Here is a 21,417-nt window from a genome sequence, read left to right on the forward strand (position 1 = left end):
CCGGCTGCTGGAACGGTGTATCCCACTGCCAGCAGGGACGTGCCGCACCAGAAAACGGGTGCGGTGGGACGGAGAATCCGAACCTAGCATTTCAGACTTGGGTCAGACCGATTTTAATGGGATGTGACAGAGACTGTGCACGGTAAATGGGAAGGTCTGTTAATGGGTCAAATGACTGAATATCAGTGGAGAATGTTTAAAGAATCATTTAACAAGATACAGAATGAGTATATATCCCTGAGAGGAAAAGGTTCCACTGAAAACAAAAAAAGTAATGGACAACTAAAGAGGTTAGGTACAGCATAAAACTGAAAGGGCTTACAAAAATGCAAAACATAGCATTGACTCAGAAGAATGGGATAGATACAAAGACCAGCAACGGGTCATAAAACAACTTATAAGAGCTATGAAAAGGGAATATGCAATGGACATCAAAATTAACAAGAAGAAATGTTATAGCTATAAAAGGAGAAAGCAATATAGGCCCACTAAAAGCTGAAAATGGAGTTATTGTCACTGATAATAGGGAAAGGGCAGGCATGCTGAACATGCTGAGGTCCCCAACTGCTTCAAGAAGACCACCATTATACCGGTGCCAAAGAAGAACCAGGGAACGTGCCTCAATGACTACCGTCCGGTGGCCCTGACTTCAGTTGTAATGAAGTGCTTTGAGAGGTTGATCATGAAGTGCATCACTTCCATACTCCCAGAACGCCTTGATCCACTGCAATTCGCATAACGTCGCAACCGGTCCACAGCAGACGCCATTTCCCTGGCCCTACACTTATCCCTAGAGCATCTCGACAACAAGGACTCCTACATCAGACTCATATTTATTGACTACAGCTCTGCCTTCAACACCATAATCCCAGCCAAGCTCATATCAAAGCTCCAAAACCTAGGGCTTGGTTCCCCAATCTGCAACTGGATCCTTGATTTTCTGACCAACAGACCACAATCAGTAAGAATGAACAACCACATCTCCTGCACAATAGTCCTCAATACTGGGGCCCCGCAACGCTCCGTACTTGGCCCCCTACTCTACTCCCTGTACACACACGATTGTGTGGCAAAATTTGGTTCCAACTCCATCTACAAGTTTGCTGATGATACGACCATAGTGGGCCGGATCTCAAATAACGATGAGTCAGAATACAGAGGGAGATAGAGAACCTAATGGAGAGGTGCAGCGACAACAATCTCTCCTTCAATGCCAGCAAAACTAAAGAGCTGGTCATTGACTTCAGGAAGCAAAGTACTGTACACATCCCAGTCAGCATCAACAGGGCAGAGGTGGAGATGGTTAGCAGTTTCAAATTCCTAGGGTGCACATCACCAAAAATCTGTCCTGGTCCCCTCACATCGACGCTACCACCAAGAAAGCACAACAGCGCCTATACTTCCTCAGGAAACTAAGGAAATTTGGCATGTCCACATTAACCCTTACCAACTTTTACCGATGCACCATAGAAAGCATCCTATCTGGCTGCATCACAACCTGGTATGGCAACTGCTCGGCCCAGGACCGCAAGAAACGTCAGAGAGTCGTGAACACTGCCCAGTCCATCACATGAACCTGCCTCTCATCCATTGACTCCATTTACACCTCCTGCTGCCTGGGGAAAGCGGACAACATAATCAAAGACCCCTCCCACCCGGCTTACTCACTCTTCCAACTTCTTCCAGGGGGCAGGAGATACAGAAGTCTGTGAACATGCACGAACAGACTCAAAAACAGCTTCTTCCCCGCTGTTACCACACTCTTAAATGACCCTCTTATGGACTGACCTCATTAACACTACACCCTGTATGCTTCATCCGATGCCGGTGTTTATGTAGTTACATTGTATACCTTATGTTGCCCTATTATGTATTTTCTTTTCTTCCCTTTTCTTCCCATGTACTTAATGATCTGTTGAGCTGCTCGCAGAAAAATACTTTTCACTCTACCTCGGTAGACGTGCCAATAAAAAAATCCAATCCAATCCAATCCAATTACTTTGTCTCAGTATTTACAGTTGAAAAGGAGGATAACTTGCTGGAAGTCCAGAGATTTAATGCAATTAACGTAAATACAGCACCAGTAGCTCGGAAATTAATGGAACTAAAGAGTAACAAATCCCCAGCATCTGATGGTTTCCATCCAAGGGTGTTAAAGGAAGTAGAGGAGCACATTGTAGATGCCGCAACTATAATCCTTCAGAGTTCCCGAGATTCAGGAGTTGTCCCTCTGGATTGGAAAATTGCACATAATTCCACTTTTTAAGAAGAGTGAAAGGGGGAAACCAGTTCACCTAAGATCTGTGGTGGGGAAATCACTGGAGTCTAAAATCAGGGATGGGCTAACTGAACACCTCGAAAAATTTTGGTCGATCAGCGAGAGCCAGTCTGGATTCGTGAAGAGAAGGTCATGCCTAACTATTCTTATTGATTTTTGGAAGAGGTGACTAAGTTAGTGGACAGGGGAAAATCTATGGATGTTAGTTAGTTATATGGACTTCCAGAAGGCATTTGATAGATTCCCACATAGGAAGCCCATGGATTTTAGGGCATATTATTGACATGGTTAGGAAATTGTTTGTGTGGCAGGTGACAGAGTGGGGATAAAGGGTAAGTACTCTAATTGGCAGGATGTTTCTTGTGATGTACCAGAGGGATCTGTGTTGGGGCCTCAATTATTCACATTATTCATTAATGACTTGGATGATGGCGCAGAAAGTCATGTATTCAAATTTGCTGATGATACAAAGTTAGGTGGCATTGTAGGCAGTCGCGATGATAGCATAAAATTGCAAGGAGATATTGGCAAACTAGGTGAATGGACAAAATTGAGGCAGATGAAATTCAATGTAAGCAAGTGTAAGGTTATCCATTTTGGACCAAAAAACGATTGAGCAGTGTAATTTCTAAATGGAAAGAGGTTAGGTACAGTGGATGTCCAAAGAGATTTGGGGATTCAGGTGCATAGATCCTTGAAATGCCAGGAACAAGTCCAGAAAATAATCAAAATTGCTAATGGAATGCTAACCTTTATATCTAGAGGATTGGAATATAAACACACAGGAGTTATGCTGCAGCTGTACAAAACCTTGGTTAGACCCTATTTGCAGTACTGTGAGCAGTTCTAGGCACCATACCTTAGGATGGAAATGTTGGCCTTGGAGGGAGTGCAAGTAGGTTTCCAAAAACAATACCTGGATAACAGGGTGAAGTTACAAGAAGAGATTACACAAATTAGGCCTGTTTTCACTATAATTTAGAACATTAAGGGGTGATCTGATCAAAGTATTCAAGGTATTAACAGGAAAAGACAGGGTAGATAACTGGTTGGAGATTCTAAAACTCAGGGACATAGTCTAAAAATTAGGGCTAGACCATTCAGGAGAGATGTTAGGAAGCACTTCTTCACGCAGAGGGTGGTAGAGGTATGGAACTCTCTCTCACAAACCACAGCTGAAGCTAGAACTGTTGTTAATTTTATATCTGAGACAGATAGATTTTTGTTCAGTAAATATATTAAGGGATATGGGCCCATGGCAGCTATATGGAATTAGGCCACAGGTCAGCCATGATCTCATGGCTCGAAGGGTTAATGGCCTACTCCTGTTCCCAAGTTCCTATGTGTTATGGAAATGTATGGGAACTAATTATATCAAGATTGGATTTATCGTCAATGCAAAGCTAACTCACAGGCCAAGATGATTGGGTGGTGAGGGAAAGTTTCCAAGAGCCTATTTTGGCAAATCTCTTAACCTCATATGTTACTAGCAACAAAGCAATTGTTGTATATACTTATTGTGAAGTATTGGATGCAGTTCAGTAGGTCTCATTAAGTTATTCAGAACCTTAGGTAGTTTAGCAGTATTTATTAACAACTAGAAACTCTCTTCATAGGGGCAGTAAAGGTCTAAGCTGGGAGTTGTCTTCCTTTTTGCTTCTACACACAAATCTGTTCAATGCTACACTAACCCGAGGTGTGTGTCATGTGTTCCCTTACATCCCTCTACGGTAATACTGTACTGAACTCAGTCCCACAATAACCCTTTATGTGCCTGACCCTCATACGACACCTCCCCAAGTCTTTATCCAACATATTTACAAGCTATCCCAGTTAACCCCATGTATTTTCATCATTATTACTACCCCATTGCCCCCTCTCAAGTCTCTGAGGTCACAGGTTAGGTGGTCTGGACCCCACATATACCTTCCATTTCTTGTTCTCACTACCATCGGAGGAGTGGTAGATTGTCGCTGCAAATAAACATTGTTGGAATTGGAGGTTGTTCTGGCATATGGGTGTCTTTTCATCCTCTTTTCCCATTCTTTGGCATTGAATTTCCCTTTGTCGATTCTCCAATTGTAGTGATTGTGGTTAGTAGCCGTTAGTTTATCCCTCTCTTAGTGGACGAACTCTGGGCTTTACCCTATTGTGTTTTTCTCTCTTCGTCCTCCATGCAGTTTGAGTGACATATGCCGGGATGGATGATGGCTCGTCCCGTATGAGGGTGTTACTTGGTAGAAAACTCATCCTTGCGCTTGGCTGTGCACTGTGCTGTCATCACTGGATGGCTGCTCCTGGGTTCCAGCATTGTTTGTGACACTGTCATGCTGGGTGGGAATTGCTGTACCTGTTGGTGGTCTCTGTGTTTCTCTTTCCAATGGGGGTCGGAATCAAAGTTTAAAACTCTTCTCATTGTTGGTTCTTCTCTTGATTGTCATCTACTCAAGATATTAAGATAACCATCTGAATAGTTGACTGTTCTGACAAATGAGGGCTTTCTACCACCTGTCATGAAAGTGAGCAAACCTGAACTGCAAAAAGACAAGACAATTCAGAGTAGAAACCTAGTTATGAGAATCCATCTGGTTGGAGCTCTCAGGAATTTGCAATTCTGTATAAATTACGACAGTGGTTGTCTTGAAATCTTTCATCGTTTTCAGGAGATTGCTCAGGCAGAAAAAGACTGGTTATAGATGACGTACATAAACTGAAAGATTTGCTTACTGCCACACCTTAGTGGTTCCAAAATATTGCCTCAATATTAGGAGGTTAGATTCCTCCTGCCCCATAAACTGGCGTGTTGTTCACAACCAGAGGCTCTGAGCCGTCATTCTTTGTCCTTTCATAGGACTGTAACACTGGCTCCCATTTCCAATTTAAAGTTGGGAGGTGAGTATTAACCGAGATGTCTGCATTTCGAAATGAAAATCGAGGGTCTTTGCCCTCACCTGAGAAGCAATCTTATGTGTCCTCCTGGTGTACTGTCTTGATCTCATGAATAATCTTGGGATCCTCTGTGCGTTTTGATATTTGGGCTTTGAAAGTGTCCTATTCAGTTACATTGAAAGCATTGAGCTGAAATTGCACATAATCACACCTACTTTTTTTCCACAGTGCTGACATGGTCAATTTATGGGTCAGTGAGTGTATTGCTTTTCTTGGCCTGGAGTGTACCTGTATCTGTGCTGATTCATTAGCTGGACAGTACGTTATACTTCGTACTATGGTTTGCTTTCTGCAAAGAGTTGGCAGGTCATGGTACAGTTGTATAGGACTTTGGTTCGGCCACATTTGGAATACTGCGTGCAATTCTGGTCGCCACATTACCAGAAGGCTGTGGATGCCTTGGAGAGGGTGCAGAGGAGGTTCGCCAGGATGTTGCCTGGTATGGAGGGTGCTAGCTATGAAGAAAGGTTGAGTAGATTAGGATTGTTTTCGTTGGAAAGACGGAGGTTGAGGGGGGACCTGATTGAGGTCTACAAAATTATAAGAGGTATGGACAGGGTGGATAGCAACAAGCTTTTCCCAAGAGTGGGGGTGTCAGTTACAAGGGGTCATGATTTCAAGGTGAGAGGGGGAAAGCTTAAGGGAGATGTGCGTGGAAAGTTTTTTACGCAGAGGGTGGTGGGTGCCTGGAACGCTTTACCAGCGGAGGTGGTAGAGGCGGGCACGATAGCATCATTTAAGATGCATGTGAACAGGTATATGAATGGGTGGGAACAGAGGGAAGTAGACCTTGGAAAATAGGAGACAGGTGTAGATAAAGGATCTGGATCGGCGCAGGCTGGGAGGGCCGAAGGGCCTGTCCCTGTGCTGTAATTTTCTTTGTTCTTTGTTCTTTGTTAATGTGGATTTGAGCTGGAAATGGATTTTGGATTGTCTTGACAATCAGAGTGGCAGTCTCAAGGGTCAGATCTTCCTTCACTTAAAGCATGTCTGAGAATGCGTCATCTACCATTCCCACAACTATTCTATTGCTAATTAGATCAGATTTCAGATCCCTGTCCCAGCCCACAATCATTCTGTATAGATCATTAATGAAGGAGTCAACAGGTTCTCTTGGTGGCTGGGCATGCTTATTAAATCAAGCCCTTCCAAATTTTTTACTTCTGAGATTAAATAAGCATTGAATCATTTTAAAACATCAATAAATTCTGCAGATGATTTATTGGTTCCTTTTCCCGCTATTATATCATTGGATATTACCCGACTGAATGAAGCAGTCTGTTAACCTGTTCAGCTTCTGTCTTTCTATCCAGATCTGAAGCAGTCATGAATCTAAGGGATCTTTTTCTCCAAAGTCTCCAATTTTGTCATTGATCTTGGCCTTAATAAGTCCAAATTGATCTGGAAAAATGGATTTCTGATCCATGGTTAAAATTTTTAAATTGTAGGTTCAGTTTTAAGAGGGTACCGAAAACCCAAAATGGTGCCGCCGTACGCTTCTGCACAAAGGGTTTCCCCACACTTGTTGGTTTTGGTGGGTTCCCATAGTAATGGCATTTGTGATCTCAGTGTTTATATTTTTTCAACAGTTGCTACCTCGATCAACTAGTTGGAGCCTTCCATTCTTTCGTGCAATGTTTTTGGGTCTTGGAAGCATCAAATCATGGCCTTTGCTGGTTTTTTAAAGCCACCTACTCAGTTGCAATTAATGTTTTTTCCTTTTGTTCACATCTAGCTCAGCTGCCAGATATTCAGACATGGACTCAGGAATCAGGGCCGGGATTCTCCGGGAATTGGCGGGGTGGGCAGAAACGGCGCAGTGGAGTGGCGGGAACCGCTCCGGCGTCGGGCCGCCCCAAAGGTGCGGAATCCTCCGCACTTTCATGGGCTAGGACGGCGTCGGAGTGGTTTGCACCCCGCCGGCCAGCGTGGAAGACCTTTGGCACCGCGCCAGCCGGGGCCGAAGGGACTCCGCCAGCCGACGCGGGTCCGCGCATGTGCGGGAGGGTCAGCGTCTGTTGACGTCATCCCTGCGCATGCGCAGGGGGGGTTCACCTTCGCGCCGGCAATTGCGGTGGCCTACACGGCTGGCGCGTAGGAATAAAGTGCCCCCATGTCACAGGCCCTCCCGTGGATCGGCGGGCCCCGACCGAGGCCAGATCGCCCTCACCCCCCCCCCTCACCCCCCCCCCCACCCCCCCTCCCCCCCCCCTCACCCCCCCCCTCCCCCCCCCACCCCCCCCCTCCCCCCCCCCTCACCCCCCCCCCCTCCCCCCCCCCCCCCCTCCCCCCCCCCCCCCCCCCCCCCCCGAGGATCCCGGAGGCCGACCACGGAGGTGGGTCCCACCAGTAGGGACCTACCTTGATTTACGCTGGTGGCACCTGGCAAAAACAGGCGGGAACTTGGCCCATCGCGGGCCAGAGAATCGCCGGGGGGGAGGCCGCCCGCCCCAGGTTTCTCAGACTGTGATTTAAACCACATTTTCTGATCACTGATGTATTTAACTTTTTTTCAGGACTTATTTAATTTTTTATCTCATGCCTGCTAGATCCGCTGACTCTGCACTTTCTGGTTTGAAGTCGGACTTCTAAGGGATGCAATTGAGTCTTCTGCTGCAGTGAGGAATTTAATTTCTGTCTTCAGCTTCAAAGCATTTCCTTGGAGCTTTTCTCTGGCAAGTTCTTTCTCGGCCTTCACTTCTTGAGCTTTTCTTCAGGTCAGAATGCTTCTTTAATTTTTTTCTTCAATTTTCCAGGATTTTAATTTTCTTCTACAGTCTCTGTGAGGTTTGAGATGTTCTTTTCACTGCCACCATGTTCTAAGGCATTGAGCATAGCTTGACAGGTCTAATTAAGGTATTCATAATCTTAGGTAGTTCAGCAGCAAGTATTTCTTAACTACGAGAAACTGTGGGCGGAATTCTCCGCCAGGCCCGACGCCGTCGTGAAACACGGAGAGGTTCACGACGGCGTCGGAGGCCACTCCTGAAAATGAAAAAAATGAAAATCGCTTATTGTCACGAGTAGGCTTCAATGAAGTTACTGTGAAAAGCCCCTAGTCGCCACATTCCGGCGCCTGTCCGGGGGGGCTGGTACGGGAATCGAACCGTGCTGCTGGCCTGCCTGGTCTGCTTTAAAAGCCAGCGATTTAGCCCAGTGAGCTAAACCAGCCCCTATTCTAAACCTGGCCCCCTATTTCCTCCCCCCCCCCCACCATGGGGCTAGGAGGGCCGTGCCGTGAATCTCGGCCGCCGGGCCTTGTCGCTGGCGTCAAGGCCCGGCGCGCCGAGAATGACGCGGCCGACACACCTAATGACATCAGCCGCGCATGCGCGGTTGCCGTCTTCCCCTCTGCTGCCCCGCAAGACGTGGCGGCTTGATCTTGCTGGGTGGCGGAGGGGAAAGAGTGCGTCCCATTGGGTGGGCACCGATCGCGGGCCAGCCCCCTCCCGAGCACGGTCGTGGTGCTCACTCCCCTCTCCGCCCCCCAGAAGCCCCAAACGAGCATCTGGCGCCATGTTCATGACGGCAGCGACCAGGTGTGGTTGCCACCATCGTGAACCGGTCGTGAACGGCAGGCTGCTCGGCCCATCCAGGTCAGAGAATCATGGGTCGCCATGAAAAACAGCGGCGCGCAATTCTCCGAGCGGCGTGTTGCAAAACGCAACACGCCATTTTGGGGGGGTGGTGGGAGAATCGCGGGGGGTTGCCAGACCGGCCCTCCCGCGATTCTCCCACCCGGTGTGGGGGCGGAGAATCGCGCCCTATATACATAGGTACAGTAAAGGTCCAAGCTTGGAACGATTTCCATGCTTACTTCTACACACAGCTCTGTCCACTGACCCCGAGGTGTGGATTATATATTCTGTTACATCGCTGTTTATGTGGTACTGTATTCAGACCCACATTAGCCCTTTATGTACCAGACCCTGATACCACAATATTATTTCCTGCAAGCATATTCTTTCTTCATTCAAAGTTTTGATCTAGCCTAATCTATCCAATAGATTGTCCAGTATTGTTCCTTTCACAGCTTCAGGATGTCCTAAATTGCTTTTCAGCCATTTAAGTACTTTTGATATGCAATCACTGTTGGATTGTAGGAAACTCAGCAGCCATTTTGCATTCAACAGAGACCCAGAAATAACGAAATGAAAAGATAACCTGCTTTACTGCTGTTGGCCCTGAGATAAATATTGATCACAACGCAGCGAGAATTTCCTTCCTCTTTTTCAACTAGGGCAATACAGCCATTTACATCCACCCAAGAGCGCATTGACTTAATTTAATGTCTCATCCAAAGAACAACATCCCTAACAGCATAGCATTCCCTCAATTCTACACTGAAGTGCCAGTCTAGTTACTCAAGTGGAACTTGAGCCCACAACCTTCCCACTAAGAGACAAAGTAGCTACCACTCATCCAAAGCTAACACCTTGGAAGTCCATCACAATTGCAGAAATGTTAGAACTTCCATGGTACTTTCTCAGGCTACTAGACCAGAAGTCAAACGTGCTAAATCACTGCTACCACAGCTCTGATTGGAGTCCTGAACTCATTTCAAAGAGATTTCTGCATGAATGAAGGTCAATGTCTGCAACTCCCATGTCTTGTGCTTTTTCAACCCCTTTACAGAGTTTCTTTTTTAAACAGGAAGTTGCTAAGGGCATTTTCTCTTATTATAAGAGGTTATGCAACAATCATTAGAATGTATACATTCTGCTATAGCACATAATCTGATTAACAATTTGTGCATTAACATTCTATGCACTGAGTATTATCTGAGCAGATTAACCATAGCTTGTGGGCAATTCTATTGCCCAAGAGTCTTTTGAATTAGTATTAAGGCTCAAAGCACAGAAAATCATGAGCTACCTGGCATTGGATAAGAAAAACTTATTCCCTTGTGTTTCCTGCTGAATAATGCTACACTTGAATACAAAAGGCCGCTGCTTAAGGATATAGTCTATCTTATTCATAACCTCCAATTTATTTCTAATTATACTAAGCTGAAGATAGGCTCGGTATGATCAAGCACTCTTCATTTAAGGCAGATAGTCCTTTTACATTAAACTACCCTTCAGTTTCTGAATAATATACTTCAATCACACCTTAGTAGAGTATCATACTTGAACAGCATGGTGTGATTATTTCCTCGCTGTTTTAAAAATGAATCATTCGGAATTGAGATTGCAGAACTGTCTTTCCTTATTGACCTTTCTCACCACTGAATCATTCCCTGCAATGGAAACTGTCCCTTCTGCTTTTACTGCTGAGAACAAAGGGATATTTGTAGTGAATTTCAGATAAACCTTCATTATTTCTGATGCAGTACCCCACATTCATCAATAAGATGCGAGTCTAATTTCCTTATTTAATTTTTTTTTTAACAGTTGCAGCTTGTCATAGTACATTACATAAAGTATACACCTCCCAGTGTTCATCTTCAGCAATGATAGAAATTTACCTCACCAGATGCCAAGGGCAGTGAATGAGACTACTTATATTCTCCCATACAACAATCTCCAAAAACTGCAGTTGTGCTTAATATTATGCTTTACTGCTGGGTGAATGTTTTGAACATCTTTTGGTATCACAGTCATTCAATGTATTTGCAGGTTGGCACAGAAATATTTAATTGTTACAATAAATAATCAGCCTCGATTTCAGATTGTACTTGGAAACATTATGGTCAGTCAGCGTTTCTATTCATAGAACATACGGTGTAGAAGGAGGCCATTCGGCCCATCGGGTCTGCACCGACCCACTTAAGCCCTCACTTCCACCCTATCCCCGTAACCCAATAACCTTTCCTAATCTTTTTGGTCACTAAGGGCAATTTATCATGGCCAATCCACCTAACCTGCACGTCTTTGGACTGTGGGAGGAAACCAGAGGAAACCCACGCACACACGGGGAGAACGTGCAGATTCCGCACAGACAGTGACCCAGCGGGGAATCAAACCTGGGACCCTGGCGCTGTGAAGCCACAGTGCTATCCACTTGTGCTACCGTGCTGCTCTTATCTTAGACCAAAATTTCTAAATAGTATAAAGACCAGGATATTGCCTGGGAGGTGAGGGCAGACAAATACTATGTAGGAGATCTGCAAGTGTGTTCACTGCATTTATCAGTGTTTTTTTAAACGCAGTTAATACATTATAATTTTCTTTCTGGGTTTTCCACAGAGCAGGCATGCCCCATGTGATGCAATCTCAGTTCCAGTATTTAAAGTGTTAATGCAAAGTATGACAATCCCAGACCTACCCCAACTGTGGCTAGGATACTGGGCAAAAACCCCAATATTTTATTTAAATTTCGTAAGATTGCGAGGAAAAGATACCTCACTCCACAAGTGATCACATATGGCTATGGTATTTTAAAACAAACTTTATTACTTACACAGTCTTAAAATATCTTTAACATCACATGAGAAAATAATTTACAATCACCCCTTAAACAATGGTACTCAGTACAATGAACACAATACCATGAACTACTTTTTCTATTCCCACTTAAACAAGAAAAAATCACCTTGAGCGAGATTCTCCATCGGCCGACAGCAAAATTGGGAAACGCGATTGGACGGAGAATCGGTTCCGGCGCCGTAATCACGTTGGGTGCCGATTTGATGCCAAATCACGAGTTGCTGCAGTGCATCATGTAGATTGTATGCGCTGTTGCTGCAATGCGTCAACGGCAGAGGGAATATATGCTTAAGATGGGACAAGTGAACTGCTTTGTCCTGAATAGTATGCAACTTCTTCAGTGCTGTGAGAGTTGCACTCGTCCAGGCAAGTTCATGCTTCTGACTTTTGCCTTGTAGATGGTGCACAATCATTGGAGAGTAAGGAGGTGAGCTTCTCACTGCACAATTCCCAGCCTCTGACTTGTTTTTGTAGCTACAATAGTTATATGGCTGATCCAGTTCAACTTTTGGCCAATGATAGGCCCCAAACTGTTGATGATGAGATTTGGAAATAGTATTGCCAATGAACATCACAGCTAGATGGTTATGTTCAGTCTTGTTGAAGATAATCTTTATCTAACTCTTCTGTGATACAATTGTTACTTGTCAATTATTAACCTAAGTATTAATGTTGTCAAGGTCTTGTTGAATGCAGGCACAGACTTCTTCAATGTCTGAAAAGTTGTAAATGGTACTGAATTCTGTGAAAACATCAATGAACCTCTACAGTTAGAGAATGGAGGGAAGGTCATTGATGAAACAGCTGAAGGTGTTTGGGCCCAGGATACTACCCTGAGGAACTCTTGCAGTGATGTCCTGGGACTGAAAAGATAGGCCTCCAACAGCCAAAACAATCTTCTTTTGAGCTTGGTATGAGTCCAACTCTTAAAAAGATTTCCCCCTAATTTTCATTGACTTTTTGCTCATGCCCCTTGATAACACATTCAGTTATATGCTGCCTTGATGTTTTGGGCAGTCACTCTCACCTCACCTTTGGAATTCTGCACTTTGAACCATGCTTGGGCCAAAGCTGTAATAAGGTCTGGAGTAAAGTTGTCTTTGTAGAACATAAACTGAACATCGATCGACAGGTTATTGTTAAGTACCACCTGATAACACTACCAATGACAATTTTAAGCACTTTGCTGATGGGTGAGAGGAGACTAATGAGGTGGTATTTGGCCAGATTAGATTTGTCCAACTTTTTATTGACAAGATATTACCGGGCAATTTCTATATTGTTGGGAAGGTAACAGTGTTGTAGCTGCACTGGAATAGCTTGGCTAGCTACACAGCTGGTTCTGGAGCACAAGTCTTAAGCTGGACTGTTGGCAGGGCTCATAATCATTTCTGTATCCAGTGCCTTCACGTGGAGTGAAACTAATTGGTTGAAAACTGCATTTCGGAATGTTGAGGTCCTCAGAAAGAAGCAGAGATGGATCAACATTTCGGCCCTTCTGGCGGAAAATGGTTGCATATGTTTCAATCTTCTTCTGTCAATGTGCCAGAAATGAAATAACCATCAGAAGCAGAGACCACTTAACAAGTGCAATAGGTGAGGCACTACTTCATATAGACTTCCAGAGCACAAGCTCTAGAGCTGCTTCAAATCAGAGCACTTGATGGTTCCATATTTCGATGGTCTGGCAACTCCCAATGTAGTCAGTTTTGGGGTTTTCTTTTTGCTGCTTCATCGCAAGGACTACACAAACAGGAAGATTACCAGTATATCTCTTGGACTGTGGCAAAGAGTAAGGGATGGATGCATGAGAGTTCTGTTCTCATGACTACAAGTTGGTTAGTGATGCATCGTCACCTATCCAAATGATGACTAGCCACCACTGACCATTGGTTTACATTTTTAAAAATTACGCCATTAATTTTTCCAATATTGAGTTTTACCTTGGTCACAGAAATGATTCTGTATCTGGTCATCACATACCCACACATTCAGGAAACATGGGTATCAGAAACAAAAGTAATCTCAATTACATGAAAATCATCAGTAACATGGAATCATTTTGCTGCACATCATGTGGAGTTCAGGAATAAGTTACAGACTGCCATATTGGCATTAATATTCTATTACTTCAACTACTGTAGATTTTCATATTGCCTAGTAGCTTCTATGGTGCTGTAACAATTCCAAAATAGATATTTTGATATAGGATGGCATTCAAATTGTATATTAATTGCATTCTGATTTTCCTTCCCTGTTATTAAATATGTTTAATACATGATAATAAAGATAGATTAATTAGAATCAATAAAAATCATAATAAATCTTTTACATAAGATAAAAGAAAGCTGAATTCTAATATAACAGACAAACTGTTGACAGGATTACGAGTGTAGATATACTGTGCTATATTTTGTAAATAATTATTGTTTATGATTCAAAGAGGATTCATTTCATTTTCGGCTCAGATTAATTGCCAACATCCACCATTTATGCAGTTTTATAGATTTTATTTTTCTGTGAAATAAAATCATAGTTTTGTGCAAAATTTCAAATTAAATATTGGCTGTTGCTATTTGGAAAGCTTCATAAACTCTCCAAATTATAAATGCATCTTTTCTCAGTGTTAATATTTTATTAAAGCTTATGTTCACACGATTTGTTTTATACAGTTTTCCTCAGCAATATCATAAATGAGTCTGTGTAAATTATTCATAGTCGACAAATATAGCCAGGACATTCTGATGCTTAACTCTGCTATTTCTAGCAGATCGAAAGTGACAGCTTTGTTTTTTATTATTTCAGTAATAGAGTAGACCCTTTAGCAGAATTGCTCTGTAACTTCACACTTAAGATTGGTGTACAGTAACACTGGCTGCTATTTCAATTTACTTGCCTTGGTGGTTTTGACCTTGTTGCCACTGCTGCAGGACCACCCTGAAAGGTCTGGAAGAACCTTGCATTCCTCACCCTCGAGGCAAGGATTCATATGGCACCACCACTTCTGCATCACTACAGAGGCTAGAAAAGAATTGAAATAAACCAGTGCCAGATTAGTGATGGGAGATTATGCGTACAAACAGCATAAAACAAATGAAATGGCTTAGATTCCATTATTTCAGTGTTAGGCCGAAGCTTGAACAGAATAGCTATTAAATATAATTTACATCCTTGTCTAGCTGCTAAGGTCAATTTATTTTTATGACTGGACCTTTGAGCTCCATTTAGTAGGCTTACGCTTCTAACCAAGGTAAATGGGTCATATTTATAAATAAGATTACCTGGATTGCAACAGGTTCTCCAGTTACTAGCTGTCAAATGAGAAGACTATCTTTGCAGAAATACATTAATTTCTATGTTTTAAAGCTCTTCTGTTTTAATTTTGCTTCTTTGTCCCTTTCTTTTGTTTACTCCCTCACAACTGCTCATCTCGGCAGCATCTTTTTTCAGCTTTGAAACCATGACTCTCTAACCCCAGCCAATACAACGCAATGAGAGGAAGACATCTGCACACGATAGAATACTTCTCCTCCCTGCCACCAGTAAATGGCCTGGCTCAATATGGACTAAACATTAGAACACATATCGGCAAATGGGTCACAGTATCATCTTTTTCTGGGACCTGAATTAGTGCTGGCAGAAGTGTTTTATAGGTATACAAGCATTTTTCTTTTGTCGTGTACAGACACAGAAAATATCAAGTGTGAGATAGGAATTGCAGCAGCTTCCTGCAGTTTTATTTTTACATGTCACTAAAAGCTATTTTTGCAGGTTGCAGAAGTGAGGGAATTCCTGTGAGATCTGGTTCATTCCATATGCCTTTTACCTAAGTGGATTCAATGCTTCTAGTAATAATTGAGGAAGTATTGAACAGAAAGGAACACATGGCTAAGTATTTTAACTGTAAAGGATTTGTTTAGTCTGGTGCCAAACTGAAGTGAAAGAGCCATTACCAGACCTTTTTAAGAGTTCATCAATGATAGTGTGTCGGATTTCACATCCATTAATTAAGTAATTGCACTTTGTATAATCGTACTGATGGAAACGAGCATCATACACCTATTGTGAAAATGAAACATCCTTGCTCAAAGAGATTCCAAGAGGAACTCAGTGTGATTACAAGTGTTTGCGAATTCTGTTACAAATTCTACCAGGTAGGGGGGGGGGGTGGAGTTACATTTTGTGGTCTCCCTTCCATCCTTATCCTAGAAATTTGAGTTTTTGTATACTCTTCTAGATGGGTTTTCACTCATCATGTCTTGAGACTATCTTCAATGGTCCTGATGAATAATGGACTTTTAGATTAGATTAGATCTATTGTCACATGTAGCGAGGTACAGTGAAAAGTATTGGTTCTGCATCCAGACCAGGCAGATCGGTCCATACATGAAAAACATAGGACATGCAATAAATACACAATGTAAATACACGGACACAGACATTGGGTGAAGCATACAGTACTACAACAGTAGAGAAAATGCATAGAGAGATTAGCTCAGTCCATAAGAGGATATTTCAAAGTCTGGTAACAGTGGGGAAGAAGCTGTTTTTGAATCTGTTCGTGCTTGTTCTCAAATAACGAACAGAAATCCCTTCTTTAAGGTTTATTTTGGCTATTAAACCTATCCTGTGCCATCATAAGATCTTTCTCACATCTTTATTAGTAGTAGAACATAAAACAACATCCCACGTCACGTTATCGAACAATTGCACTGAATAACAAATGAGCAAGCAATATGTGTATGCATAGATAAACTAAACTAGTTACTAAAAAGGAAACTAAACTTCACAGTCTCAAACTAAACTGTTATATTTAGTTAGCCTGCATGTACAGTGGATTGGGAAGTACAGATATCAGGTAGGATAAAAATAAATAGAAAGAGGTGCTCAATAGGTTGCCATCTCTTAAATGGTAGTTTTCCCAGTCCAAATGGATGCATCCCAACTTGCTGAGGAAACACATATGCAGATAACGGAAGCCCTGACCTTAATCTTTCAATGCTCCTTGGTTATGCGAGTGGTGTCAGAGGATTGAAGGATTGCAAATGTAAACCTCTAGTCAAAAAAGGAAAACCTGGTAGGTTAATGGTAAGGAAATACTAGCAACCAGATTGAGCTCTTTGAATAAGTAACAAATAGGGTTACTAAATTAGTGTAGTCGATGTTGTGCGTATGGATTTTTTATGGGCATTTGATAATGTATCACATAACAGGGTTGTTTGTAAAATAGAGGCTCATGGTGTTAAAGGGGTAGTGGCAGCTTTAATACATAACAGTAAGCAGAGTAGCAGTGAATGAATGAATGATTTTCTGACTGGACAGAAGGAGGCAGAGGTGTTTCCTAAGGGTGGTATGGACCATTCCATTTATTGCTATTCCTGGACTTGGGTAGTGGGCGTATCATTTCAAAGTTTGGAATTACACAAAATGTGCATTGTAGCAAGTAGTTGCCAGACGTTAATAGGATAGAGACTGTTGAGATAGGCCCATGCAATTTAATACTGGGAGAAAACACAGAAATACAGGTTAACATAAACTGTGCCATTTTAAGCACAGTGAGACCTGCAATTGCGTATTCTCAAATGCTTGAAGGAGTACAATTACTAAGGCACTTAAAAAAGCATATGGGCTACTTAGCTTTGTAAGATAGAGGCATTAATGTTAAATCTTTACAAATCACTCACCTAGGGTATTCTGTTCAAATCTGGGCACTACACTTCAAGAAGGATTTCCAGGCCTTCGCAACAGAACAAATGCAGAATTATATCAAGGATGAAGGACTTCAGTTATGGTGAGAGATTGGGATTATAGCAGAGAAGGTTAAGAGGAGACCTAATGAAATATTCAAATTATTATTTTTTTAAATTTACAGTACCCAATTCATTTTTTCCAATTAAGTGGCAATTTAGCGTGGCCAATCCACCTACCCTGCACATCTTTGGGTTGTGGGGGCGAAAGCCACACAGACATGGGGAGAACTGTAACCTCCACTCAGACAGTGACCCAGAGCCTGGATCGAACCTGGGACCTCGGCTCCATGAGGCACGAGGGCTAACCCACTGCGCCACCGTGCTGCCCAATATTCAAATTATGAGGGGTTTGATAGAGTAAATAGAGAAATCATTTCCTCTCACAAGTGAGTCAATAACGAAAGGCCACAGATTTAAAACAATTCGCAAGAGTGGAAATTGGAGAATATTTGTCCCACAGCCTGGGATGCCTTATCCGAAAGGGTAATGCAATCAGATTACATAGGACCGTTCAAAAGGCAATTGGACATGTACTTGAAGAGGATTAATTTGCAGGGTAACGGATAAAAAATGAAGCTGTGGGATTAAATTAGACACTTCTTTCAAACCATCAGCACAGGCATGACAGACAAATGGCCCCCCTACTGTGCTGTAAAATTCCATGGAGCTATGAATAGGATCATTAGGAGCACTGCAGGAGCCTGATCATCACAAACACGTTTAAAAGGAGTTAATAGTCATACACATCAGTGATCGAATCACACACCATTGTTAATATTTGAATTATGTGCATTGTTCCTCTCTCAAGCTTCTTACCTTGGATACTCTCAAACAAAGTTTAACAACGTTGTGTTGCCCAGGATGTCATCTTCCAATATAGCTGTTTTAAACTCAATGGTCAAGAAATTATACATGCAGAGTGTGACAAAATGGCCAATGGCCAAAAGCTTGGCCCGATACAGAATTGGACAATCTAAATTAAACAGCAGTCAACAGCTTGAACTGCCAGTCCTGATGGGAATTCAGACAGGCCTAATAAACACAGACACTGATCAAAGGAGAACAATTGCAAGTCTGAACTGGTCCTGGATGTTGGGACCGGAGATGACCGACCCTGGCCAAATAAGGTCAGTGTATTGTGTATTGGCTAGTATGAGCCAGACACGCAGGCACCTCAGGTCCAGTATTGATCCCATTCGACGGTGCCTCAGTATTATATACGGAAAGGACTGCATGCGGTCCATACACCTGAGAATAGACCCACAGAGGGCCTCCTGGCGTCTTCCATATATGTAATCAGCAATTGCATTGAGTGCTGTGCCCCCATTGGCTGGAAGCCAGAGAACTTTCCAGAAAGGTGCATAAGAGAGAAGGGAGGGGATATAAGAAGAGACACTTATAAGCCACCCCCAGTGAAGACTCCACACCCAGCGAAGACACCACACCAACAAAGACAAGACACGGTTCACCTTTGCGAACAAGGCCCTGAATTCAAGTAGAAAGGTCATTGGAATCAGCAGAGCTCAGCGAAGAATCATGCCCGGCAGAGCAGCCTGACCACATTTAACTGCACGGATAGTCTCGGAGTCTCAGATAGACCATAGTGTTTATCAGTTAATTTAAAGGTTTAGAGTTTGTTGTGTGAATAGAGTTTGAATCATAAGATTCAATAATAAAATTAGAGTGAACCACAAGTCCACTCTTGTTTCATGAGTAAGGCCACCTGGTAAACAAAGTTTTAATATAACTGGTTGAGGTGTACAGACAACAAGAAGGAAATGGACCCAGTCATTGACTCCACCTCTAATCCAGTCACAGTCTTGGACTGGAGCTAACTGCTTGTAACCATGGCATTCTATTTGGTATTAAGTTGAATTTTTGACCTAGGAGCTTTTCACAGTAACTTCATTTGAAGCCTACTTGTGACAATAAGTGATTTTCATTTCATTTCATTTCCTCTGCATCACTAACACCACTGACATATCCCTCCGTAATATCACCTATCTCTGTCCCATTTCATTCCATCTACTGCACAAACTCTCGTCTATGATTTATTGCCTTCAGACTCTAATACTCCAATTCTGCTCCACCTGGCTTCCACTCTCTATAAAATTGAACTATTCGGCTTCCCATATATTAACTCACATTGCCCTATTCACCGATCACCTATGTTCACTAACTTACATTTCCTCCCAATCCGTCAACACCTCAAATTTAAAATTCTCATCCTGGGGTGAGAAATTTGTTCATGTTTTTTCTGCTTCTAGTGGCACTTTGCAGGCTTATGTTAATTCAACGGGGCAGATTGCGCCATGACCTTCCATGTGCAAGGGCCATGTAGCGAAATTCTATATATCCTCCTGGGAATCTATCAAGCTTTTGGTCACCCGCCTAATATCTCTTGATGTAGATCAGTGTCCTCCTGAAGAGCCTTGGGACATTTTACTGCATCAAAGATGCTATATCAATGCAAGTTGTTCTTGTCGTTTGTTCCAATGAGAGTTGTGCACTAGGTGAGACACAAGACAGAAGGCTGCAATAAGGTAAAAGTGGGATCTAACAAAGTGAAGCAGAGGATCAACAGACGCCATTCCGAACTTTAGAGACCTGTGGACTCTGAGACTCCCTTTTAAAAGGATGCTGAATAAGCATCACACTTATCGAGGACCATGAGGAGGGCCTAGGACAAATAGTAGGGATCATGACAATGTCCCATGACATTCTCAGTAGGTCTACTGTTGCAGTAGCAACACAATCCTTGTAGTAACATCATAATATGTCAAAGCATTGATGTGCACAGTGATTAAGTGCAGTGAAGTTATGATATCAATAATCTGCACGTGAACATTACTAAACCGTAGCAGACAGGCTTCATGTGTGCAAAATATTGGGATCCAATTTGTAACAGTCATCTTGGATATACTTTTTAATCGGGATTTTCTCGACGCACCAGCCAATAGCTCACTGACTTTGGCGGGACTGGAAGATCCTGCTGGTGCGAGGAGCTGGAACTGAGTGTAATCTGGCAGATGCAGTCACTTACCCCAGGCTCAGCCTGAAATTTACCAGCAGCATTCAATCACACCTATTTTGCATTCCTTTAAGCTAGAAAACTGTCTCATAAATATTTCAAAAGGTGAAAAATTCACTTTCAATCACACCGTCCACTTCATCTGAAGCTCCGTTGAAAAATAATGATGTGAAATACTAAAAAGATTTGACCTTATCAAACTTTTACTGTACAATTCCATAAACAATCCCATTTTCCTAAATGTAACATGATAAGTCTGATCATTTCCCAAACTTTTTGTTTTCCTGCGAAGTTTCAAATATGGTGACAGCTTATTACATGAATTAAAATAGTCATGTTCTTGGTAGGGATCCAAGCTAGATCTTTAAAGGTAGTGCACCATGCCAAACCATATTCAGCGAACTTCAGCAACAACCTTCCCTCCATCGTAAGATCAGAAATGGGAAAGTTCGCTGATGACTGCACAGTGTTCAGTTCCATTCACAACGCCACAGATACTGAAGCCATTCAAAGGCCTAAAAGGAACATGGACGATTCAGCGATCCCTTTGCGCCCGATGCGGAGCCAAGTGCGACGGGTGAACCCCGGGAGGGACCCAAATCAGGCTCCACTCCCAGCGCCATGCCAATCGCCAGCCATCCGACTCGCTCTGCCTGTCACGATCTAGATCTCGCCCTCACTGGGCAAGATCCAGTCTTCATATTTAAATGAGGGCTGATTTAAATACCTGAACGCCGGATTCACCCGCCGCCCAGGACTCACCAGCCAAGCCTGGGAGACTTCACCAGGACGCCATCTTTAACGGCGCCCCGAACAGAACTGAAGATCTACTCCCCCCCTGCCCCAACATGGAGGTAATATTGGCATTCCCACATCCACCTCGCACTATCATCAGAGGATCTTACCTCCACCTCTCCCCACCACGGAATTATTGCCACCTCACTGCCCACTTCCTCCTCATACTTGCAAGTTCCTCCTCAC

General features: G+C 43.0%; 1 protein-coding gene across 3 annotated transcripts in view; it reads right to left on the minus strand.

Annotated features, from left to right (window-relative positions):
- The window catches only part of tafa4b (TAFA chemokine like family member 4b), a 492,967-nt gene that overhangs the window by 143,681 nt on the left and 327,869 nt on the right, over positions 1 to 21,417 (minus strand). For all 3 annotated transcript variants that reach the window (XM_038810609.1, XM_038810611.1, XM_038810612.1), the window contains one exon: positions 14,552 to 14,676. In XM_038810609.1, the coding sequence (XP_038666537.1) occupies positions 14,552 to 14,676 (125 nt within the window). The remainder of the gene's footprint in view (positions 1 to 14,551; positions 14,677 to 21,417) is intronic.

Source organism: Scyliorhinus canicula, chromosome 11 (assembly GCF_902713615.1).
Source record: "Scyliorhinus canicula chromosome 11, sScyCan1.1, whole genome shotgun sequence".
Taxonomy (NCBI): domain Eukaryota; kingdom Metazoa; phylum Chordata; class Chondrichthyes; order Carcharhiniformes; family Scyliorhinidae; genus Scyliorhinus; species Scyliorhinus canicula.